This window comes from Adelges cooleyi, unplaced genomic scaffold (genome assembly GCF_023614345.1).
Source record: "Adelges cooleyi isolate 19-005CV unplaced genomic scaffold, UGA_ACOO_1.1 ACOO_flye_CR_arks_rails_tigmint_CR_PRNA_106, whole genome shotgun sequence".
Lineage (NCBI taxonomy): Eukaryota > Metazoa > Arthropoda > Insecta > Hemiptera > Adelgidae > Adelges > Adelges cooleyi.
In genome coordinates, this window is record NW_026095759.1 from 175762 (window position 1) to 203197 (window position 27436).

Sequence of the window (27436 nt, forward strand, 5' to 3'; positions counted from 1 at the left end):
CACGCGTACAAAATGTAATGTGTTTTAGCAAGAAAAAAATGACCACATGCTGCGCGTTGGAGGAAGTGGTGTATAGCTATCAAACGCGACAGGATCCGTCTAAATCGCAAAGGTTTAGACAGCCAAACGCGACGCTCTTGAATTATTCAGCGTTAAATTTCTTCGTACTTGTGCTTTGTCAATTCTGATAGGGCGAAATCCCCCATCAATGTCGTCACGTGTTGGACATGACACGACGACATAGAAGTATCTTCTCCCCTCTGGTGTTGGACGAGCAGACGTAAACCCGTGGAATTCGTTAACCCTTCGCAAAGTTTCATCTGCATACTTAGCAGCTCCTCCGTGTCGCATAGGTTTGAATTGAGTCTTTGTAATTCCAACTCACGGTTAGACTGGATTGAGGGATTAACATAATTTCCACTATGTGTGCCTCGCTTGGGTTTTTCCCGTGTAAACTATACGGGAGATTAAATAATGTTATTCGAGCATAAACAAAATACGGTATTAATGAATTAGCTTGAAAGGTCTTTCGACATTTTCAGGCTTAGTTTGTTTGGTAAGCGAAATCTTTAAAGTGCGTTAAAAAATGTCCAAGTAAGATGAACCCTAGTTCATTTGTCACCCTAGTGCTAGTTCATTGCAGAGTAAGCACAGGACATTTTTCGAACTGGAAATTGTTTTTAATTACCGTAGTAAAGATGTGCTGCCTTTCGGTGGTATCATATTATATCGTTTTGTGGTGAATATTTGTCAGAATTTATGGACGAATTCGGACATAGTGTGTGTGTGCATATTATCTATTATGCATTAGCAAACCACGTTAGTACACTAAACGTCTAGTTTGTTGTTTGTGAAAACACTAAAAGAAAAGGATAAAAAGGTCGTAAAAGTGTCGTCGAGGTTCGAACCGGTGTCGTTAAAATCGTCGAGAAGCCGTTAAGTCGAAATTCGCCATTAATTATGTCGAATATATACATAATTAATAATCGTTATAATACAGTCGTGGGCAGCATAATGATTGTGCAGGCCGAGGAGATACAATTAGCGTCGTAAAGTCGTTATATTAAGCGAACAATACCGAAAGGGACGTTAAATAAAGTTTCCGCCATTAGTAGCGCCGGTATTACTGTAGTAGTAATAAAGTATATACACTTTTGTCATAACGATAATAAATTGATCGGGACTAAAACAATAATACTAGTATAATGAGTCATTTATAACTGTGACAAACTTGAGCATTGAAAAAAAAAAAAATGAAAATCTCAAGAAAACAACACAAATCAATTATTCAATAATGTTTGACCCGATGCGGAAAATACATATTTTTTTTTGTTTTGTATTATTAGAACAAAACAGAACACTTATAAAGATACAGTGTTGCCAATTGTTTTAAATGGTGTGCCGGGCTTAAAGCATAATATTATGTTTAAACGGAGAAAGTAATTTAGTAAAAAAAAAGATTTAAAACTGCGTTGAAAATGATAATTTTTTTAAATTTAAATCCAAATGAAAAAAGAATACAAATAAAAAAGCTGAAAGTTCCGCAATGTCCTTCAAAATAATTATTTTCATTGTACTTTTAACCGCATTGTTAAAGTGTGATAGAAATATTTTCGTAGAATTTGTCAACAATTCAGTAAATAGACTGCCAATTGAAGTACACATGCTCACCAGACAATTTTCTTGAGTGCTCTTTGTATTTTTTGACCTTATACATTTCTCAAAACCTTTCTTTTGGATTCCATACTTTTTTCCTATTTCCGTTGTGTTATGATATAATGGAAATAATTTTTTTTACTAGTACTTTTATTATTAATTCTTATAACTGTACTAATTTTGAGCTAGTTTGACAGTTCTTAGTATTGGAAAAATACTTACCCAAAACCACACATTTACCCACTCACCAGTGTTATGTAGTACAATCAATATAAATATTTAATCATTTTGTTTGTCATCATTTTTTTAATACTAGCCTATTGTAACGAAATGCCGTACCGTTGTTAATAACTGGTCCGAGTAAATTATTAATAGATTACATTACGGCACTGTTGTTGCGTTGGTTCCATTCCCAGGTACGGTTTAATTAATCGCATAATAAATGTTGTGTTTTTTTATTTTACGGTTTTTTTCCCTCAAACCACTCTTTTAGAGCACATCCAACACGGGTCTGAATTTTGTATAGGTAAATCCGTTGAACCATAGTGATCGATCATGATCTCGCATCGGTAAACGACAAACGAATCGACCGTGTCGTTGGGTGTATATATATATATATAATATTATTTTTTTGTTATATTACATTATTATGTAGTGTGTGCGTTTCCCCTGCAGTCATCCAGATCTCTTTTCGGTGCCCGTCTCATCCGAATCGCCCACACATAAATCCCGTGACGGTTACGAATAACGATACAGGAAAGATATTTAATTTGTACACAATCGACAAACACAAAGTGATCAATTATAATTTTATACGTGTAATATCATATGAAAAAAAAAATTAAAATTAAAAGTTTTCCGGATTTCAACGTCATCGTATAAAATGAGGGTTGAAGAGAAACAAGTATAAATTGACTTGACTAGACAATGCGGCTGACCGATGTATATCGGCTGTGATCGGGCTTATATTATTATTATTATGACGGATCATTTTTTTTTTATTGGTTTCACGTATTATGTGGGTGTGCAATGACAATTGTATTAAATGTATTTACTATTAATGGTCTGCGTGCGTGTGTTAGCACATTTAACAGCTTAAGAAAGATATACAGGGTGTATCAATAATACCACTTCATCGCATCTGGACATTTTTGTATTTTATAAAAAAAAATAATTTTTGAAAATCATGGTTTACTTGAATTATGTTTTCATTTTACTGTTTCAAATAACCCGTCGTTTTAAATGTACAAATTTATTTGATTCTATTAGTCGAACCGTCATGTAAATAATTTTTTATTTTCCATATTTCGTCCGAATAAAAGTAAATTTGTAATTCGTATTCGAATACATTTTGGTTTTTAATTAAAATATTTAAATTGAAAATATAAATAATAAAGCCAATAATAATTATTTAAATAATGGCCAGGTCGGTGTCGTACTCCGCGGGAGAGGCTAATAAATATTATTATGGTATAATATTGCGTAGACTGTTTCGGTGCACAGCCGTTATTGGAAACCTAACAGATGAGCTGATATTATATTGGTCTTCCAAAAATATTGATTTAGATAGGTATAAGAATGTATGTATTGAAATATAAAAAGTATATTATTTACCAAGACGGTTTTTACCTATAATGTTATGCTATACCTAACAATGTGTTTCTTAAGTAATGTAACACCTCGACTTGTGGTGTTCATTGTAATGGTTATTTTATAATATTGTTGCACTTATACTAACATTTGTTGTGTTTTTCTTTTTTTTTTTCATGCTAATTCCCGAAGGAGTAAAATGTGAGTATTGCAACTAAAATGGATTTTAACTTTTTCTTTCCAACGTAATATTTTGTGTATTGTGTTCGGTTGTAGTCATTATTAGTTTTGTTGTTATCGATTTGTTCGGCTTTGTGTGTATATATTTTGTGCATGTTCAATGGCATTGTAAATATTGTATTTTGTGCATTTACAATATACTTAACGTGGTCGCCGAGTACTACTTAAACGTATGTACTATACAACGGTATAATACCCGTACAGCATATTATGCGACACGACTAAATTGTTGTGGCTTTTATAAGCTTGTATTGTATTTTTCACAAATCTTTTCATAATCGGTTTTTGTGAAAAAAGAAAAAAAAAATATATATATATAAAGAAAAGCAATTCACCTTTTTGTTAAAGATGGTTGTTATCATTACTTTTTTTTCTCTAACGTTTTAAAGCTTACATGCGGTACCTACTATACCGCTTTGTCGAGGTTTATCTAATTATAATTACACTGGCTTAGAACCCAAACGTTAACGTTACATTACATTCGGTAAAATTAATCGCGGCTTACTTACATAGAGGTACATAGATTAAATTATTTTCGCATTACAATTATATATTGTACACATCAAAGTAGTATTATTGTTACTGACAAGCAAAGTTGGCCTTCACAATTCAAATGATTATGGAAAATGAAAATGTATTAACATATTAACATTTTTTTTTTTTTTTGATAAATAATCAGTTAGAACTTTTCCGCCTTTAAACGGGGTTTTACATTTTTTTTTTAAATTTATTCTTCGTACTTATCTGTTGTCATAATAATATATTAGGCACGGAATATCAACATCATTTGTTCTTTGTAATTTAAATAAAATTAACAAAACAAATTCAAAAGTCAAATCTCAATATATTTTGCCTTGGTTTCATTAAAACTGTGAATTATAATAGGAAATAGGAAAACATATAATTATGCATGTATTATGTATTTTCTATAAATTAAATAATAATATGAATTACGAAATCACCTATTTTGTATGTAATCATTAGTATTATTTACAATTACCAACTAATAGCTCCAATTTAGTCTCGTTATTTTTTAATTCTCAGTATGGCCACAAACGTTTAAAGTTGTAACTCTTTAAAAAATTTAAAAAAACAAAACGTTTTATAATAATGATTAATTATAAAAAATGTTTTTTCTATCACGAAGAAATTAAATTTTCGTTTTGTACTTTGTTTTCGGTATTCTATACATTTCCCTATAAAACGGATTAAGTTTAAATCCGCTTCAAACCTTGTTTAAAAATGATTAATGTAAGTGTGTATTTAAACACGTTTAAAGTACTTACAACTCTATTTAAATAATTTGTTTAGTAATTCATTTAGTACTATACTCATAAGTATATCTTATTTACACGACATAAAAAAAATTAACTCATTTAAATTTAATACAACGAATTAAACAATTTGTTTATTTATTACGTTTCAGAATTTATATTGAATTATTTGAATAATTTTTTTCGTTTAACATAATGTTAGTTGTCCTTCTCAGGAATTACACTTGTAACTTTATTCTACCTTATTTCCTCTGTTGTGATTCTCTGACCTGTGTATTCTTCTTAGAACTCTTTCTTTGTCTCCTTTGACGCCTTTAACTTTATCATGCGGCGTAGTTGTGGTATAATTTATGTTGATTAAGCAAATGTTTTGCATTTTTCGTTATTCATTTTGATTTGAGAAGGCTTGCCTGTGCAAAGAAACGTTGGAAATTAATTTGTGGCAAAAAAAAAAAATGATCTCAATAAGACCGTCGAAGACCTTTTGTTACACAGCGCACAATATTATTACAATTCCGGTCGGAGAATAAAAAAAATAAATTACAATTTAATCGTTATTATTGTTGTTGTTAAAGTCAATTATTCGGCTTCGCACTTCAGTCGTTTATACAGTAGCGCAAATAACATTTTTCTCATGACAATTGACATGAACAGCGGTAGTCAAAATTGTTAAAATTTAAAAAACAAGAAGAGACAAACTAATTTAGCTAAATTCAATAAAATCAGTCTAAGTCTTAGACCGATAAAAGTTGTTTACATTGTTTCCCCCATTTGTTTCCAACAATAGAACTTTGATATTTGCTCACATAATAAGTACCTACCTATCGTCCGTTTTTGTTATGATGAAATACAAAAATTATATATTTTTTGTCTTCTTCGCCTTAATCGACCAAATCAATTTCATCTGCATCTCTCAGTGTTCTGCCTTCATGTTTTTCTGTCCACTTCATCAGTGGCATTTACCTTTTTAGTTCGATCGAATCAACACTGCGAATTCTCTCAAATTTCTCTGCTTGTATACTACCAGATTTGGCTAATGACGTATTTTGATATTATCATTTCAACACGTCAAAATTAACTCATATTTCTCAAATTTCTTATTTATTTTTACCTATACTAAGTACTTTATATAAATAAATTACATATATATATAGTATAACTATATATTCTATAACTGTCTTCGTATGTTCAATTATTATTGGGTTAATTCTTCAGCATTGGTTTAATAAAAAAAGGATAAAATAAAATATGCCACATGCTCGGAGTTTTTTTTTAGTTAATCAACTCATATTTTTATTTACTTTAATAATAACCTTTTTTACCCATCTCCAAAAGTCGAACAACCAATATAAGTCCATTTAAACCTAAGCTAATTGATGATGTCATTAATATTTTGAAAAAAAATGTTTTTGTTAAAAGGTATAAAAATTAACTGTGAACTCAACTGATACTGGATATTTTGAAATAATTTTTTAGACAAGAGAAACTTTTAATTTTTGTCATTAAAAATTAAAAAAATAATTTAAAGAAAACTCTCCAGATTATTATTCGTTTCAGGGAATAGTGAGGTTCGATGGAACGTTGGTCATAGTAGCTTTAGCTAGCTTTTTTCTCGCATAAACGAGTACATAATAGGCGTTTACCATATATTTATTATAAAATATAGTATTATAATATTTTAGTTCCCTCGGGCCGCATCGGGATTTATTAGTAGCAGCGATAGGTAACACAACACCGCACAAAAAAAAGTGTATTTTATTTCAATGAAACAAAAAAAAAACAATGTTTATACTAATAAAATGTTTTTAATGCGGCTATAAATATTAGTAGTACTCTCCCCGGGGCCACTTGGATATAATACGCATTGTGATTTATGTGTTCCAGTCTGGTTTAAACCGCGCCTTTCCATTAGGCATTATAATATACTTAACGTTAGCCATACTCATTATTTAGCTATGCAATGCACTGGGTACCTGTTCACGGGTTTAGGATATTGTTATTACTTATTTATAATTATTGCTGAACCGTTGGAAATGTGTTTTCGTTAAAGTTATACAACTCTTGTATTTTGGACTGTACACGACAGTTGAATTAAACAAATACACATTTATTAACGATAAACCGAATTAAGGATTATAGTTCTGATCTTAATCGAGTCGAGACACTAATTAGGAGCTACTTTGGTAGGAGATTTAACTATAGTAGGTACTAATTTGTTGTCATTTAATTGATGCTAATCGCACCCATCGTGGTCTACGTTTTTGTGCGTACAACATAAAGGCATTTAAGGAAAGTTATCGCATTTTCTCAAATCTGCCATCTTGAATTTTAAAAAAAAAAACATAATATTTATTGCTATAAGAAAAACGTTTAAATACATAAATAAATCTGCCTCTTTTAATGCTAATATTTCATATTTTCTACAAAGAACAAATTAGCCAATTTTTCACCCCAGAAACGCCTTATTGTGATTTTATGTATACCAAAATATATTAAAATCATATTTCTTTAGTCAATATCATACAAATTTTAAAAGATATGAGAAGCTGTGTATTTTTGAAACAAAATAATTTTATCTGGAAAACGATCAAACGTTTTTATTTTAACCGAATTGTTGATTTCAAATAAATGTTTTTTTTTATATAAATTTATATTTTTGTGATTTTTCATCTATTAAAAAAAAACTTGTATAATGGTATATATATAATTCAATTTTATTTATTTGCATACTTTCAGAGTATCTTTGGGTTTTGGGTATACACATGCTTGGTTCAAAAAGGGCCAATCTCACTTTTGGCAAATGGACTTTAAAGTTTTAATTTATCATTATGATTTATGTTAACTTTTTTACCAAACTCTTAATAAGTTATTTAATTGTTGTCCTCAGAGTGCTATTTTTTCACAGTATTTAAAGGATGATTTAATTATTGTATTTAGTGGACCAACTCATTTTCGCCAACAAGTAAGAATTACCCAACCCAAGCAAATAATCATTGTATCAAAGAATCCTTGAGACTTCGTCTGGGTTGTTTTTGGCGGGTTTAATGAGATTGTTTAAAACGTTTGGAATCCAAGTCTGACCAGTCGTTGTATTTAAATTGGAACCTAATTTTGGATAAAAAAAAAACCAAGATTTTTTTTTTACGTTATTGCTTTGCGGCGTTTACGACGAGTGTTTTATTGCTTTTCTTTAGTGGCTTGTCGTATTGTTGTTCTTATTATATTTTCATCTCTGGCACGATGTTATTATCGTTCGGTCGTTAAACAATTTTAAATAGAAAAAGTATTATAATAATTTAAATTATTATTTTTCGGCGGCAGCTACGGCGGCTTAGGTATGATTGGGGGTTATTTTTCTCGAAATATATTTTTTTAATTCGATTTTACTACGGTTCAAAACCATTCTCCGGTTCACTGTGCTTCTTGTCGACCTCGGTGACGCGTTGAAATATTTTGCACTTGATATAACACTATATTGCACACTCTTGCAGATAGTATTCCAAAATAGTACATTTATAAAGACGGATAAAGGTGGTGTATACATGTTATAATATTATATGCTGGACGTGCAGTACATTTTTCGTACCGAAGTTTTAACCCCAGCGGTGGGGTGGCAAAACTGTACGGGCAAGATAAAACATAAATCCAGCGGATTACACAAACGGTTGACGTTTGTGTCTCATATTCTTTTCGCTGCTACTTTTTTGGCAAACTTTCTTGCACAATTGCCCGGCGTTTCGTTATTATTATTGTATAGGCGTGCCCCAGCTTTAAACAGAGGCTTCATCATCGTCTCGTGGCCGGCTCAGGTGCGGTAATTGGATGATACATTATATTTTTTCAAAACGATGCCGTGCTGCGCCCCACGGACGAAATTCACCGAAGCCGTGAAATTCCACTGCTTATGATGATGTTTTACCCTATTTCCTTTCCATCCCTTCCTACCTTTTGTGTATTTTATTTTCATACCTACCGTCGCAGCTTTTCACGTAGATGACGTGTGGCCTCCGTTAGTAATTTAACGTTAACGGATGCAGGGCGACCGGAAATAATTTCAAAATTATACACTCCTAAAGGCGCCAGTACGTTTTTGGCAAAACCACAATAGCACATTAAAAATATGTAAAATAATAAATTACGCGCATTCCTTAATACTAACCCGGCATACTAATCTGTGGTTGAACCGTTAAAATTCAATTAAACGTTATATTTATCAAATACCGTTTGTGCTATCATTTTCAATCAATCTCCCCACGCGTTTTCGGTCTACTCCACACACCTCTGTGTCTTCAAACATCCACCCGCTTCCTCTTCAGTCAATCTTTACCGATAAATCCTACAATAATCTATTTTACTATTTAATTTTCTTCCTTACATCCAATCTGTCCAAATCGTCCATTTGCCTGTCTATTTTTTCTATTCAATGTCCAACATCGTTGCTGGCACCGCTAAAGTTTTCAATTTACTTTAAGTAATACCTCTCTGTCACACAACATTGTCGTTGCCTCTTTCCATCTCGTTTATACTTTATTCTCGAAGGTCAGGTAGGTTAGATTAGCCCGTGAGAATGGGCTTCATTTTCTAATTAGGTACACTCTTGTGTTTTTAAATTACTGCCTTATATGATGTACTGCATGATTGGAAAGTAATCTATAACCAATTACTTCATTATTGGCGCATCGATCCGCAGGGTGGTCTGCATTCTCCACATGAGGTAGTCATCGATGCTAGATACCAAAAACAATTATTACCGTGTAACTATTAATTTCACGTTGAATTCGATACGTCTGATGATTCACGGACAGGTAAGTTGTTGTAACGTTTGTTGGTGTATTAAATTAGGTACATTTATAATGATCAGGTGAATTAATAACTCGAATGAGTGATCAATCTAACGTGATTGATTTATATCCGTACCAACGACACGATTCGATACAGCATCTCAAATGTCTGTAGTAAAGCTTTTTCGTCTTTAGCTTGGTCAGTGATCCTGGTTTTATAAAATTGATATACTCGGAGGATTTGCACTAATGTCTGATCGAGCTTTTAGGTCTCGTCAATCGTTAGGTCAGAATATATTATGTGACATTGTCGGAAACATCAAATGCGCTAATTGGCCGTTAAACAAAAAGTGGTCCGGCAGTTTCGCGTTAATGGAATTTACATACGGGTTTGCGTTTAAATCAATAATCCCTCTCTCTCTCTCGCTTTGGAGATTATTTAACCGTCGGCTGTCACTGGGGAATGCCTTTTTAAATAGGTATGGCTATGGTTGCCGTCACCCGTTTCGGTTTGCACTATTATGTTGTACATTGGATGGGCGGACACTGTTTTGCTTCCATTTGGCCGTCCAATTAACGGAATGCCACACATAACGATTGTGCACGACAAACAATACTAATAATGATGATATCGACGCGACCAACCTGTTGTAAAACCTAACAGTTTTGTCTTTACCGTGCAAATGTAAATGAAAAAAAAAAATAATTACAAACGATGGTGGTTTCGATTTTGCATGCGATTAATCGAATCGTGTAGACTTGTGCGCTAAAACATGTAATCTAGTAACGTTATTAGCATTTTATTTGTTTAGCCGTTATCGTTATTGTCTTATCTATGTTTTTTTGACCGATTCCGATGTAATGTTTTTCAGATACGGACAACCAGAGAGTGATCATACACGTGAAGGACGTGAACGACGAACCGCCTTACTTCATCAACCGTCCGCTGCCCATGCAAGCGGTGGTTCAGCTGAACGCACCGCCCAACACACCCATATTCACGCTTCAGGCCAGAGACCCGGACACCGACCACAGCATTCATTATTTCATCGTGCGAGACAGGAGTACGTATGCTTACACATACACGCCCTAAGCGTATTTGATGTTGTTAATGTTACCTATGTATGATTACCAACTAATTACTACGGTTTTCCGCAGCCGGGGGAAGGTTCGAAGTGGACGAACGGTCCGGCGTGGTGCGTACCAGAGGCACGGATCCGTTTCAGCTTGACATGGAATACGTTTTGTATGTGAAAGCCGAAGACCAAAACGGCCGGATGGACGAGCGAAAGTTCCAGGCCACGGCCGAAGAGCGCCTGTCCATCGTGGGCGGAAAAAGAGCACCGCAGTTCTACATGCAATCGTACGAAGCGGAAATACCGGAAAACCAAAGGAAGGACTCTGAGTGAGTTTGCGACCGTTGTTGGAAATGTGGGAATGAGTTGTATCGTATGATGGGATAGCACGAATTAAAGTGGAATTTTAGTTGATAATTGGATCCAGTCGAAAACTATATGGGCGTGGTCGCATCTTATGTTTCGCTTCTTTTTTTTTTCTAGCATTATATCGGTAAAAGCCAAGTCGTTCGCCGACCGAGAAATAAGATACACTCTCAAGGCCCAGGGTCAAGGCGCCGGTACTTTTAACATCGGACCGACATCGGGCATCGTTAAACTGGCCAAAGAATTGGATTTCGAAGACTTGAGACAGCCACACGTTTACTCGCTCATCGTCACCGCCACCGAAGATTCCGGAGGATTTTCCACTTCGGTCGAGGTACGCATGAACCATTTATTTTGTGTCACTTTTCACTGTACTTTTCATCAAACATAGGTACGGTGGTATCTACTTATGTTAGGCGCGCACTGTTAGAATACAACTCGACTTTACTGTAATCGATTTCAGCTCACCATCCGCGTGACTGACGTCAACGACAATGCACCCAAATTCGAGTTACCAGACTACCAGGCTCACAACGTGGACGAGGACATTCCTCTGGGCACTTCCATACTCAAGGTGAAGGCGATGGACGCGGATTCTGGGGAAAACGCCGAGATAGAGTATCACGTCAGTGACGACCATTTCGCCGTGGACTCGTCCGGCATAGTCAACAACAACAAGCAATTGGACGCTGACAATAACAACGCTTACTACGAGTTCGTGTTGACGGCCAAAGACAAAGGTGAGTGGATGGGATAATAGTGCATCATTAGCTTGTAGTCATATTGAATAGTCTAGCAACAGAAGTCGGTACAGAGAGTTAAAGCTTACAAAGGGAATACAGAAGGTTAAGGCAATTGCTCCTAACCCGACCCAGAGAGTTTCAACTATAAAACCGTAGTAAAATCAATAAATCTAATCCGAATTCTACGTCAGTCGTTTTTAATTTGTTAAACACTTGTCTACTTATGGCCAAAATAATTAACTAATTTCTTCTGCCACTGTCTGTGTGTAGCCTAGGTAGAGGTAAGCCTAGTCATAATTCTTTAATCTAAAGTCATAACTAGATAAGTTCAAAACAACAAGTTTTCAAGACGGTCGATAAAATCAAAGTATCATTTTTAATAAATCAATTATAGACCAAAGTAAAGCTTAAAAAAAAACTTTTTGTATAAATATTATAAAATTACAAATTTCAATATCGTCGTATATAATTATTTAAAATACCGAATTTCCATTATAACCAACGTTGTTTTTTTTGCACAGGTGAGCCCCCCAAGACCGGAACGGCTACTATCAGGATTTACACGAAAAATAAAAACGATGAAGAACCCAAGTTCTCACAACAGGTGTACACACCCAACGTGGATGAAAACGCCGGGCCTAACACGCTGGTCACGACGGTAGTGGCGTCGGACAAAGATGGCGATAACGTGAGGTAAGTTTGTCCAAGAGTTTTAAATTATATACGAGTTATGTAAAGTTCTCATAAAAATGCACTCCAAGCACACACTGATTTTTAGAGGGGTATTTAATCATATATAAAATTTTAGCTTCCATGCGATAGCTGTGAAGGTATTAGTTTTATAATAATGTGTAAATTGATAAAATAGAAAAAAAACTTTTATAAGGCACACTATTTTTGACCAAAATACCACCCTGGTGAGTTATGATGGTATTTTTTTCGATTTATCGCCATTAGGTGAGTTATGAAGATGAATAGGCAAAAATTATGTGACTCATAATTTGGTATGAGAATTTTCTAATATTTGTATTTTCTTTTCTTATATTGATTTCATTGTTAAAATACAAAAAACAAACTGTTTTTCTCAAAATTATCTTAAATCAATTGCAAATAAAAGTATTTAGTCCCGACTTAACAACAAGACAAATAATTGAAAACAATTACTTTACAATCATTTTTATATATTTACATTCTACAAAATCTAAATGTCATACACCTGTATATTATTAAATTTACTAAAATGGCCATAACTACTCTATGATACCTAGGAAGGTAAAAACCGATATTAGTAATTCCTAGTCAGTAAAAAATATTTGATATTTAAATATGGTTTAATCATAAGCTAAGCAACAGTATTAAGTTTTAACGATGCTAAAAGGTTGGTTTAACTAACATTTTAAACTCCATAAATAACTAAGATGATTGACGGTGTAAATCTAAGGGAGCTTACAAAGTTTACACTTTGCAAACTTGTTTTTCAAAAAAATAATACTAAGTCTCAAAGCTGAAGGAAGGATAGCTATATCTGCGCGTTACATTGTTGTTATTTACAAAACAAATCGTTTTGCGCAAAGTTTGCCTTTTTGAATGGCCGTTTCGCTATTATACAGTAATATAGTTTCTGTACACACAACGGCTCTTGTACGCGTTTATTATATTATTAATTACTCTTGAGATATTATTAAATTCCCATAAACAATGTAATCCGGATTATGCAGGTAAAGTAAATGGCGCAAGAAAGCCCTCGCATCGTTGTGTAGAGTTAACGACGTACAATCTTGCTGTTTTCTCGGTAGTATTTACCGTTAACGGTCGTCTTTGTACCATCTTTATCGGATAAGGACCTCCTAACGAGATATTTTATTCACTACAAGTAAATGCTAAACAAAATCGCCATTACAAGTCACCTGTTTCGTTTTGTTTTTACTAATCACGCTGTACATCACGATTTTGATACAAGAATCAAAATACACTTTTAATTGTTTTACATTATTTCTGATGAATCCGTAAAAAAATGTTAAGAAAAAATCCTGTGTATTACACAGTATTATAATATATATTTAATAATTTATAGTTAATACTTGACGCAATACATGGTTCCTATTTTTTGGTTATTTATTTTTAATTTTAGTTATCCTGATATTTTAACAAATAAATACATACTTATGATTACCAATTTATGTTCTTTTTACCTTTTTTTTTTAATATTAAGAAATCAACATATAATTAGGTCACTTTTAATTTGTGTTGGTAAGATAAGTGATAGGAGACAAGTGATAAGAGATTAGAGATAAACAAAAAATAAATGATAAGAGATTAAAGATAACATATCCATGATTAACAATTTTTTTGTGAAGCGGAATTAGGGTTTTTTCAATTTTTTACTCAAATTAATCCCATTTCTTGAGTAATTACCAAAAAAATGTCTAGGCTAAAAAAAAATTGATTTTAGCTAACTCTACTTATTATCGTTTTTCTAACTGTGTTCTTTGCCATCGTAGGTTCGGCTTTGTTGGCAGCGGCACGTCGTCCGGTCAGTTCGTCATCGAAGAGATAACTGGTGTCATCCGTCTGCACTCTAAGTCTATATCTCTGGAACGCGACAAATACGAGCTGAACGTGACCGCCATAGACGACGGCGCATGTTGCGTCAACGGAGCCGCCACCATACATACCAGTACCGCGGTCGTGGTAGTGTTCATCACGGACGTCAACGACAACAAGCCCGTGTTCAGGGAATGTGCCAAGTATAACCCCAAAGTGGAAGAGGGCGCTCCCAACGGGAGTCCGGTGCTCAAGGTAACCCATCGACTTGTAACCTCAAACCTGATTATTGACATGAATATGGTCTACCTCTTGAGGTCATCTAAATAATTTTCGCCGAGGAATATATAGATGGGTAGAGAAAAGAAGAGGGGGTAATAGAACAGAGGTGATCGTTGATAAGAAAATCAGCTGATATTAGTTATCATTATCGAGATAATTGACTGATAAGTGAGGGGCAGGGAAGCGAAAAGAGAAGGAATATTAAGACATATTCATGATCCAATGTAATTCCTTCAAGGGAAAACTAACAATTTGTTTTGCTAACCTTTTATCGTGGTCCTGAACACAGGTGCACGCGACCGACGAGGACAAAGGAGTCAACGGTCAAGTCAAGTACTCAATCGTACAGCAGCCCAATCAGAAAGGTACCAAATTCATCGTTGACGAGGAAACCGGAGAGGTGTCCACCAACAAGGTAATGTGACGCGAGCACTCGCTTATAGGCGCTTATGGTAGGTATCTGACATTCTGTTCTGCCCATGTCAGGTGTTCGACAGGGAAGGCGACGACGGCAAGTTCGTTTCGGTCACCATCAAAGCGACCGACCAAGGAGATCCGTCTCTAGAAGGCGTATGCTCGTTTACCGTCGAGATAACCGACGTCAACGACAACCCTCCGCTTTTCGACCGACAGGTAAGCAACAAAATATTCATTCAACCTCTCCTCCTCCCTTGGGAGATCTAAAATCCTCGATTTCTGGAATGCATATCAGTGGTTGCCGCTTTTATCCCTCGTGGATCAACGTGGTGAAAGTGAACATCACTGTGTGACAACTCAGAGGTTTTTAAAAAATCTATCTAGTTTATACTGCAACCAAAAGGCATTCCTCTTTGAAATTTTTGTTATGACACACATACCGCTCTTGGATGGGATTAAGTATAGAATCACAATTTTTCGATATTCACCCCTTTTTGCCGAATCATAATATTATAAACTTTTGTTGGGAGGTTGTTAACATTATTGTGTAATATTTTAAGGGTATGTTTGAATAAATCATTACTTGCATTTTTAATATTTAAATTACGTTCGTAATCATTATTAAGTAGTCAACAGTGTTGGGCTTAATTGATTACTTTGTAATAAAATTACATGAAATATAACAAAAAAATGTGGCTTGATTTAATTTAAATAATAATCATTTACTTTCTTTTTTTAAATGTGATCATTAATCGTGATTACATTTACAAATTATTTATCTCTGAACTGTTGTAGAGGTGCCCGAAACATTTGTTTAATAAACAGCTAATAATTCTTAATAAGTAAATAAATTAGAAAATAAAATCAAGGAATGAATTTTCAACGATAAATAGATTTTGTCGGAGGGCGATTCGTTATCAGTGATTAACGTCAGCATACTATCGATTTGGATACTGTCCAATAGACAGTACATTTTTTGATGAAAAATATTTGTATTAAAAGTCAATTTTGAATAATTAAAAATATTTATCAAAAACTATCAACTACGTGGGGAAATTTAATTTATTTCCAACCAAACGGTATCTAAAAATATGATGTGATTGTCTTATTTTTGACATGTTAGAAATACGTGGAAAACGTCAAGCAAGACGCCAGCATTGGTACCAACATACTCAGGGTGTCCGCCTCGGACGAGGACGCCGACAATAACGGCGCCATTGTGTACTCGTTGAGCGCACCTTATCCCGGAGACGACCTGGACTACTTTGAGATCCAACCCGAGTCCGGTTGGATCGTCTTGAAGAAACCGCTCGACGTAAGTTTCCAAGCACTAAGCTGTGGTGTCTTAGACTAAAACAAAATAATTCAATATATATATATATATACAACTATAATTATGATAATAATATCTTACACCATTACCGTTTAAGTCTTCGGCCGAACGCGGAATTTATTTACCGATTTTCAACCGAAATACCAAACACAACAACGACCTTTCTCGCCGGTTTGGCTTAACATTTGAGTTGTAATCTTATTGTTTAAGCTACACGGTAGCGAGAATGGAAAATAATTAACAATTTAGATTTCATCATCGGTTTGTAAATCAAAATTGATTCCGCACTCGGCCACGTCTGTTCTGTATAATTTTAGACTTTCGACTAACAATATTAAACAAGTTTTTTTTTTACCAAAAAAAAAAATACTTTTAAATAATAAATTCTTCTCGAAAAATACTCAACTGTACTCAACTGTTGTAAAAAAAAAAAATCAACATCAGAGAAAACATTAGTATATTTATTAAACGCGAAAAATGATTTAATATGTAATTTTTGTTGGTTATGCAAATTAATAACTTTTGCCGGCAACGGCTGTACAACGAATACAGTGGTTGTTACTTTTGTAATATTTAAATTATTCTCATTCAAAGAATGAGGGGGGGGGGAACCGCGAATCAAATATTTAAATGGTCGTCAAATCTGATTAAAGTCGATCCGACGGATGGTAATTTAATAATAACGAATTGCAGTTGAGTATTTTTTTTTTCTTCATGTCGTTACTGTGTAAATACAGTTGATGAAAGCTTTAAACATTTTTTTTTCTACTTCCATCACTTTTCTTTTGTGTTTCTTTGAAATGGCACAAGATTGACTTATGATTTTCTAACGTTATTATTGAAATATATTGATTAACCGCACCGTTTCCTTGTTTTTAACGTCGTTGGCCACCCACACACGGTATTTGAATTTATAAGCACACCATATTATATTTTATTTGAATTTGATTTGCATAGAATTTGTTAAAAGTAATTATAATAATGTCCCCCCACACGTTTATTGTAACGGTTTTTTTTTTAGAAACACTTCGATTTTTTTTTTAAAAAACATTTTTTGTTTTTTAAGTTTTTTAATTTTAATTTTCAAAGTAGAATTTGAAAAAAAAATCAATACTTTTGACCGATATTTTAAACTATACTGTATTGTGTTTTTGTGGAATTTTTTTACCACAAAAATAGTTTTAAAAAAAAATACAGTTTTTCCAGGAATATTTAGAGGCAGGTTTTTTTTAAAAAAAAAAAAAGAGTCTAATTGTTTTTTGATTTTAAGACTTGAACGCCTCGCCAAACGATATTGTGACATTTTTTTTAAGTGTTTGGGACAACCGTACATATGGTCTGTGATAGTGCTGGACTAACAAGATTTTTTTCTTATGTCTTTGTATTGTTGTTACTCCTTTGATTTACATTTTTTTAAGCATCCTATTTGTATTTTTCAATTTTAATATACTTTTTTTTTTTTTTTAAACATCTGACCCTATTGGCCAGGTCAAACGTAGTGCTTACCCTTTCTGTAGCTTTGGACGTTGTCGGAGTATAGTTTTGATTTTTATGGCACACTTTGAGTGTTGCAATTTTAAATTAAGTACCTTACAAATCGTTCAGAGTACTTTTTATTTTTTTTTTTGCATTGCATTGCATTGCGAGTTTACAACTTTTTTTTTATACAAATATATTATTATTGGTGAAATATTCCATTGCGAAAATTGTATAAAATAATTGTTTCGATATATTTATGTAGTATTTAAAAACATGGTTATTATTATGTAATTGTTTTTTTTTAAATGTTCATATTATATTATTTTTAATAATGGAATATTTCCAAAATAATATATTATTATTACTATAATATCCTATACTGTTCGCCAAACGTTTTTAAACAAATCTCTTAGTAGATTTTTGGCTTGAGACCAAGCATATTCTGTCGCTCTAATGTATTGCTTCGTTAGATAGAATTAGGTTGTAGCATGTCGCATATTTATGAAATTGTCAAAGCATGATGTTTGCTACGTGGCGTTTACTTATTTTTATAACAAAAAAATGTTTTAGCTCGTTTTTTTTTTTTTTTGTTCTTAATCAACATTTTCTCCACGCTAACAGGATGATCGCTTTCAGATAATATTACCATGTTAAGTTTGTTTAAAATACCAATTATTGTGCATAGCTGCTTATGTCCCTGATACAAGTAGGCGTGTGGTACTAGGGACATAATCAGTACCAAAATATTTACCCAAACGTTTGATTGACTGTGTTGACAAAACGAATCTATGCAAAAACGGATGGTATTTAAACAAAAATATCCGATACTAACTATTTAAAATTAGTTTTTGTTTTACAATGTTTTAAACAGATTACGAATTTGTGATGTTTTATTTCACGCAGTCGTACTAAATACATACGATTGTATTGTTATAATAATGTATAACATCATTAAGACTAACCACTGGAGTGCTATTTATAGTTATTAAAAAAAAACACGGTTCTATAAAATTATAAAATAAATATCAAATTAGACGTTTCATTATAAGGAGACGAACCAAGATTTTTTTTTTCATTAAAAAATAGTTTTGAAAAACATTGACATAGTTTGTTTGTATATTTTGTTTAAATACTTCTTAATATTTGCGACCAACAAATTACTTTTACCAAATACTAGTACCAGACGTTCACTACCTACAATTTAATTGACTATTATAAAATTTCATGATAGGAACCTATCCCTAAATACTTAAGTACATGTGGGGCTTTTAAAAACTCATCCAACTAAAATAAATAAAACACTGGGACATCTGCACAAGCCGTTAACAATAGCCTTTGAGACTGATACAAAACAAATGTAGTGCCAAAAAGTCCTTACCCGCAAATCCGTTATTTCAAGAAAAATCGAATTATAAATTTTTAAATGTCAGTTCTGCCATTGAGTGGATAATTTTTTTTAGGTTTGGGTTAGTTTTGTTTTTAAAAGAATGTATTGTAATATTCTAAAATGTTTAATGTAATAAAATGAAGTTAAATTGTTTGTAGGTTAAGATTTTCTGGCGTAATGCACCTCATTTTAAACATATTTTTAATAAAAAAAAAAACTTTCAAAATGCTTCTAGAATTTCAAAAAGCTATTTTTTGCCTACCTACCTTGGAAATTCATTTATTTTTTACTAATCATACTTATTCTCTACCTTTATTGGGTATAAATTTTGTTGATGAGGTTGAGATATTTTTTTTTGTTAAAAAAACAGTGTGCCTATTTTAAACGTTTAAAACTGAAGTTTAAAAAAAATCTCAAATTTTAACAATCCTGGCAACAATACCGTTTGTCGACTTGATATTATCATTCCTTTTATTCCTTTCACAATAGGTGTGTAACTGCTACAATATTGTGTCCTTAATTTTCGTCCTACTCGAAATGATTTAATCTCGCGCATAATTACCGCTTTGTGTATTAAGAACACTATATTAGGACAACTCGATTGGAAATCTGCACTTTTCTATCCACTCGCTACAACACAACAATGCTATCAGTTGTCTAGACTGTACAGAAATGCAATTGTGTGACGTTATAGTGTTTAGACATACTTGGAAACTTACTCGAAACGACTTGAGACAACATGACACACTAGAACAATAGCATTACATAATGTTTACCGGGAGCGTACACGTAACTTTCCCGGGGGAACAACACGTTCGTTAAATATTGATAGTCCAGGATACAATTAACCATTGGAGGGTTCTCTATATGTATCGAGTCCCTACTGCCATTCCCTTAGCAAAACAATTAGATGAAAAAACTTTCTCGGTAGTGGTAACGGAGAAAACTTCAGTCAATGAACAACCAAATACGTCCTTTCCTACTTTTTCTTGTCGACTGTTTAAGTCCTTCTAAATTTAACACGACGGTTATACTTAACGCTAAAAAACGTGGTGGCCACATTCTCATTTAGCAATCAGTACAATCAGGGGATTAGAAACTAAGAGTTCTATATCTTTCTACATCTATCTATGACTTTACACAATTGTTTAGAACAATTTTAATTACATTTATTTTGATTTTATTAACTTTTATGTCATTAAATCCAGAATGTCATAATCTATAACGAGCTATTAATTTTTTGTCAATAACACCTTTTGACTACAAACTTAAAAAATATATTATTGTATCGTTGGTAAAATAATGTCAACAAGGCACTTCATTGAATATCAAAATGGGGTATCTACGTCTCAGGGTTATCCAACTAATTAAATTATTTTCCTAATTAATATGCCCATTTAAATAATTTTAATTAAAAATTGACTTTAAGACCCTTAGTTCCCAAGCCCGAGTAATGTTATTTCTATACATTAGTTGTGTGTAGACATAATTGTAGGTCAAATGAGAAGACGGCGGCCTCCATCCGAAAATCTTTGCTTACATTAAGTGTCCTTTCCGATTTATTCTACTCTGTATAGAATTTCCGGCGCTACTGATATTGTTATCATCAACAGTGATATCATCACAGAAGGGAAACCTAGGCTGGGACTGATAAGAATTTGTTTTCGCGGATAACGTATAATTATCACTCAAACACGGTAGGAACTGAAATGATCTACGGTCTATCCATAGTCTATCTACCCGTGTAATTTTTTTTTAAATTTACCCTTTCGGTTATTCTGTAATGTTTCTCACTAACAAATGTTATCACTGTACCGTTTTCTCGGCAGCCTCGTGTGATAACACAAGGGGGGTAACTACAGCTGCTGCGTTTTAATAAAAACGTAAAATAATGTAATCGTAACCCCCCTGCGCGTGTACGCCCCCGGTGTTTATCATACCATCATACCACACTACTCGTACCTCATTATTATCATATTGACGCTTTGATTATATATTGTTTTTGGCAGATTCTTTTTTTTTTTTTTTTACTAATTGCTATACGATTATTTATTTATTTATTTGTTTTTTTTTTTTTTTTTTACTTGTTTTATCCAAACTTTGTACTCAAAAAACTGTTTGTTTTTTTGGGGGCAATTGTTTTGTGTATGTGTGTGTGTATGTATATTATGTGTACAATGTAGCACGAAAAGTATCGTCTGCGCGTAAGAGCCTCGGATTGTGGTCAGCCACCGTCGTCGGCTGAAGTCGATATCGAGCTGGACGTAGTTGACCGGAACAATAAGCCTCCTCTGTGGGAACGCACCGTGTACGGCCCCACGCACGTCAAAGAGAATGTCACAATCGGTACCATAGTGATCTCGGTGAAAGCCAGGTTTGTAATCGTCCTGTTCGCACCCGCCCCCCCCCTCACATCCCTCGCCCCCTTTGTCTAAAAAATAAACCCCCCTAGTCAAAAACAAATGTCGGCGTGTTCAAAAGTATTGATTTTCGACCCCGTCCGTCCTCGTGGACGAATATTAACGGTGTGGTAAACAACGTCATGGTGTGACTATAAATGTCAAAAAAAAATATAAACCTAATTAATTAATATTCATAAATATATTTTGTATATTATATATACATGCTATATAATAATATTGTATAGTATAGCGGTGGTATCCTCTCTACGGTAGGATACGGTTGTTGCTAAATACGATAATATAATATAACATTATTAGGTATGTTATATTCTACGTAATAATAATAATAATAATAATAATATTGTGTGTAATAGCGGTGTATTACGATTTTTTTGTATTTTTGTATTTTTTTTTTTTTTGTTTTTTTTTTCGCTCCCTCACTTCGTCTCACCCCGTTGCGCCCGTTAAACTCTATTATAGCGTGAGACGTACAAGCTGGAAGCAACCGCCCAAGACAAGGGATACCCCCCTTTGTCTAGGAGCGTCGAGGTGCAAATCGACGTGGTGGACCGAGCCAACAACCCACCGGTCTGGGACCACGTCGTGTACGGGCCCATCTACATAAAAGAAAACAAAGCGGTCGGGGCTAAAGTGGTATCAATAAAAGCCAGGTCGGTCTTAAAAAAAAAAAAAAAAAAAATAGTAAAAAAAAAAAACAAAGCAAATAAACGCTAATTTTGTATGCAAAAAACGTGAATTTGTTTTTTGTTTTGACAGATTTATAATAATATGTATTATGTCTGTTTTGCACGGCACTATAATTTAATTTGTGTGTATATATAATTTTTTTTATATATTATAGTATACACATAAGTGTAGGTACGTTTTGTATTTTCATGAAATATATTATATTTTATTATACAGTGTGTATCTGAAATAAATATATGCACTCGTACGCTAAGAATAGAATTTTTAGAATATTTTCTCAAATCATAAAATTACGATAAAACCGGTTAGAGTAAAAAAAAAAAACACTCATTTAGCGATATTTTCCTCAAAATCACTTGACAAATAATTTCATTTAAAAATGTAATTTTTACAAAGTATTTTTGATTTTATGCATTTTAAGATTTCGTATGTTGGAACTGAAAACGGTTATTTTGTTGCTAAATATTTGGTTTGCCTTGTAAAATTTAAATATAGTCCAACAACTTATGTTGTTTACACTATTTTCATGAAAATCCAAACATTTTTAGGGTTTATAATGTAGCCAAACGGTCTTTGACGCCAAACGCTGTCATTGTGCTGTTTCTTGACCTATTCGTTGCCAAGATACATTTTTAGTTAGAAAGACAAATAGAAAAAAAAATTACACTTAGCTTTTCGGTGGTGTAACATATTATACTTGAATAGAGTGACATTTATTTCAGATACACATTGTTTAATATCAAATCATAATACTTTGAACGAACGCGTTGCTGTTTGCTATTTTTATTCAAAACGATGAGATGTGCAGATCATTATTTTTTATTATTTTTTTTTTTTACAGTAACGTATGTTGCTTATGCATAATTAATTTTTTGGCTATACTTTTACAGTAGAACATAATATTATTAAAATACATATATTCCTTTGATTTTTTTTTAATATGAACTTGACTGTTAAAAAATTAACTGAACAGCGAATGACTGAAGAGGTCTGAATTAAGAGTGAATCTAAAGATAAACATTTTTCGTTGAGACAGTGGCCGAATGGCCTGAAACCATTATAGCAGCGAAGTTAGTGTAAGCACTGAGGTTGTGGGGGCTTAAGAAGTTAAAGGCAAGATAGAGTCAAACGAGTGTGGAGAAAAAAAGAGTTAATTTGTTAATTTAAAAAATATAAACGAAACAGTTCCGAGTTAATTAACGCCGTACTTTTTTTTTTTTAGTATTAAAAGGTTTTTTACTTTGTTTTTTGTTAGTATAGCTATTTTTAATCTTTTACTTTTGTCAATCTGTACATCTCATGATTCGGGACTCGGTAGACACAAATTGTTTTGTCATTTTTGAGATCAACTTGACTTGTTCTAGTACATGTTTTGATTTTGGTTTTTTTTTTTTTTGAGTATCTCTAAATGTCAAAATAATGCATGCCGGTCAACATAATAATGATAATAATATTTTTGCACGTCCGCACTAAAAATACAATGCACGCTGTCTATGTGCGGATTTTAATAGAAATGGATAATTAAAAAAAAAAAAACATTTTTAGACCTTTTTTTTTAGACTGTTTTAATTTTTATTATTCCATTACTAGCTGTTGTGTATTTATCAATTTTTTTTTTTTTTACTTTTAACTTCCATAAACCAATTTAAGTACGGCCTCTTTTGGGAACATGTGGACTTTTACAAAAATATTATGTAGGTCAAGACGATTTCCAACCATTAACTTATTAGACGTATATTTTTTTTAAATTTCGACGAATTAACGATTCAATCGAATGTTTTTTTTTAAAGCTGTAAATAATAATTTTACACTACTGGGCGTTAAGAACGGGTGTAACACAATATTTTCACATCAACTTATAACCATCACGTGCATTAGACTTTGTCGGTTAACATGCATTCAGCACTTGTTTGGGAAAACAAATTATGCACCCTAACGTTATAATAATATGTGACTTGATAACAATATTATCCTATATCGTTTTCCTCAAATCAGTTTTCGATAAATTAAACGACAATAATTGTTCATACAACGATAAAAAACAATGTCCTAGAAGAGTTTTCGATGACAAAAACAAAATAAATTAGACGTTATATTTTCGAATAAATATGCTGTACGCTTACTATCAAAATCGAGCCCCGCTTGTTTGAGCAAATCCAATTAAATTATCGTTCGAATTTAAAAAAAAAACACTAATGGGGAAAATATATACGATTATTTTCTGTCATTTGTTTCGTTAAATTATTAGCCAAACCCGATCAGATGCATTATAGTAAATAATAATAGCAGTCATTAGTTTTACTCTTTTATTTTGTTTTTTAATTTGTATTTTGACTTTTGAGTGAATTATATTATTATATATATTTATATCATTATGATCGATCACATTACTTTGTGGTGCGTTTTAGTTTTTATTTTTGTATTCGTTATTATTGTTTCATGATGCTCTACGTTAATAATATAATACCACTATTGTTGTTGTTTTTTTTCTATTGCTTTTGTATTATTATCGTAATAATAATTTTTAAAAGGACCTATAATTGATATCGCGTTTTTTTTTTTGTATTTTGCCAATGGTCTTTTTTTTTGCCGTACAATAAACTTGAAACAAACTAAAAGTCACTAGAACATTCGACTATTTTACATGTTTCAATTTTGCATGAATCCTACATGTATATTTTTTTAAATTAATGGGATTTCAATAGAAACGGCGTTTTAGTAAAAAAATAAACGTGTGAACATTTTCAAGAAACGTTCAAAATCAGTTTGACAAATTAAAGTTTTCTCGAGACATTTGTAATTTATTTTCAACGATTTCCAACGATTAGTGTAACATTTTTTGTATCCCACAAAATCATCAAACGGTCGATTAACTTCAAGAAATGATCTTATGCCGAAATTTTGATTGTCCATCACCTCACGTTCATTTATTTATTTTTTTAGTTATTTTCGTCCCCGTTATTATTTTTCCCCCAACAACTATGTTTTACTATCTAATCGTGGCCGGTAACGTTTTCCAGTTCGGGAATCGAAGGCAATCCGACGGTGTTCTATCGCCTGATGCCTGGCTCGACGGCTCAAACCAACAAGTTCCACACGTTCTACCTGCAACAGAGACCCGACAACGGTTTCACGTGGGCCGACATCAAAGTCAATCATCCGCTGGACTATGAGACCATCAAGGAATACAACTTGACCATCCGCGTGGAGGTATGAATCCGATAAGATTTGATACTGTCTTGTTGTAACTGTCTTGTTGTAACTGTCTTGACACCAACAACGATGTGGTTTTTATTTTCCAGAACAACGGGGCTCAACAGCTGGCTTCCGAGGCGACGGTGTTTATCATGTTGGAGGACGTCAACGACGAGATACCTTTGTTCACGGAACGCGAGCAGGAGACGGTTCTGGAAGGTGAACCGATCGGCACCAAAGTCACGCAGGTCAACGCCATCGACAAGGACGGCACGTTCCCGAACAACCGGGTAAGCTCGCAACGGAAGGGTTTGAGAGCAACAGTTAAGTTACAGGGCCAGACGGGTGAAGAGGCGAATGCGAAATAAGGATGGAATTGAGGGAGACTGGCATGAGTTTAGAGGTTCCAGAGCGTCCAACAGAGACTGGATGTGGCCAATAGGGTTACCGTCTTGGAGATCTGTCCAGTCGTAGTTAACTTGTGACGCCACAATCGCTTCTGGTCACTTGCCATTCGACTCGACGTCTTTGGCATAGTCTACACTGTGAGTCTGTTTGTAACGATTTGTTTTTCAGGTCTATTACTATGTGGTGGATTCGCCGCGTAACGAGGGCAAGGACTACTTCGAGATCAACACCGAGACCGGCGAAGTGTTCACCAAAGTGGTGTTCGACAGGGAAAAGCAAGGGGCTTACGCCCTGGAAGTGGAAGCCAGAGACGGAGCTCCGTCCGCTCGGCCCGGCAACGACAACGCTCCCAATTCCGGTGAGTGAACATGCTCCAGTGACGTCTAGTGATTGGTTTGAGATTATGTTTAAAGCTTAAACGCCATTGTGTTCTTGTGTCTTTTTCTCGACAGTGTCCAAGTTCATCCGCATTGGCATCGCCGACAAAAACGACAACCCGCCGTACTTCGACAAGGCTCTGTACGAGGCCGAGGTGGACGAGAACGAGGACATCCAACACACGGTGCTGACGGTGACGGCTAAGGACCACGACGAATGTGAGTTAAGAAGACCCGCCGGTCTGCCATTAAAACGACTATGACCATATTGTCATGTGTGTGTTTACAGCGTCCCGAATCCGGTACGAGATCACTGGAGGCAACTTGGGCGGTGCTTTCGCCGTGAAAAACATGACAGGCGCCATTTACGTGGCCGGACCGTTGGACTACGAGACCAGGAAACGAGTGAGCGTTAGGTTTAACTGTTTAACGGCCAAATTCGACGACCGTAATACCGCGATAAAGCCCAGTGCCCCTGGCGGGGAAAGAGGATGCACCAAGGGCACGTTCCTCCACCTGAAATCTTGGAAAAACATTGAATTGGAATTTAGGTACCCGGGTACTATACGTAAAGTGTGTACATTGGAATGACCCCGCCGGTAAAACATATCCAAGTTAATACATTTGGCTTGCCCCCCCCCTCAAAAACAAAAGACTGTTTACTCAATCCAACCGTATCCAGGATATAAGCGAACAATGCGATCTAAAGAAGTTAGATTCCAGTGGTTTTAGTTTAACACGACCCTGATCTGACCACCCCTCCTTCGTGCCTTTTAGTTGCATACATACAAATAAATTTCAATAAACACATTAATGATCTCTGATCGACTCGTGTTGTAAAGAAATACAAGCCCTATAATTGTCCATACAAACGTATTACGGTCGGGCGATTAAGTCATCACAACCTTGTTATTATTATTTATCAATATTATTATTATCTATGGTCATAATAACTATCATACGTTTATTTTTTATTTTCTTACATTATGTTTTGTCGTCCTTTTTTTAAGTTTACACATATATCACATACACATTTTAATCATACAGCGTTTTTCGTTATCAGAGCGTGGTTCAACGACTTTTTTTTTTTTTGTGTTGAGGATGTGTACTCTAATTTATTAAGTTTCTTGACCTTCTCGAAGGAAACATTGTTGTTTGATTTAATTTCACTTGGCAAA

The 27436-nt window shown here is 33.8% G+C and overlaps 1 protein-coding gene across 3 annotated transcripts in view; it reads left to right on the forward strand.

The window, feature by feature from the left end:
- The window catches only part of LOC126837245 (neural-cadherin), a 69898-nt gene that overhangs the window by 32456 nt on the left and 10006 nt on the right, over nt 1-27436 (forward strand). For 2 of the 3 annotated variants that reach the window (XM_050571093.1, XM_050571100.1), the window contains exons 2-16: nt 10414-10605; nt 10700-10946; nt 11101-11317; nt 11447-11723; nt 12248-12419; nt 14228-14525; nt 14842-14967; nt 15039-15185; nt 16093-16284; nt 21352-21542; nt 25299-25488; nt 25581-25763; nt 26050-26239; nt 26334-26477; nt 26548-26663. In XM_050571093.1, coding sequence (XP_050427050.1) covers nt 10414-10605; nt 10700-10946; nt 11101-11317; nt 11447-11723; nt 12248-12419; nt 14228-14525; nt 14842-14967; nt 15039-15185; nt 16093-16284; nt 21352-21542; nt 25299-25488; nt 25581-25763; nt 26050-26239; nt 26334-26477; nt 26548-26663 — 2882 coding nt within the window. Of the gene's footprint in view, nt 1-10413; nt 10606-10699; nt 10947-11100; nt 11318-11446; nt 11724-12247; nt 12420-14227; nt 14526-14841; nt 14968-15038; nt 15186-16092; nt 16285-21351; nt 21543-22050; nt 22242-25298; nt 25489-25580; nt 25764-26049; nt 26240-26333; nt 26478-26547; nt 26664-27436 lie in introns of all 3 variants that reach the window. The other variant, XM_050571088.1, reaches the window with a different exon arrangement.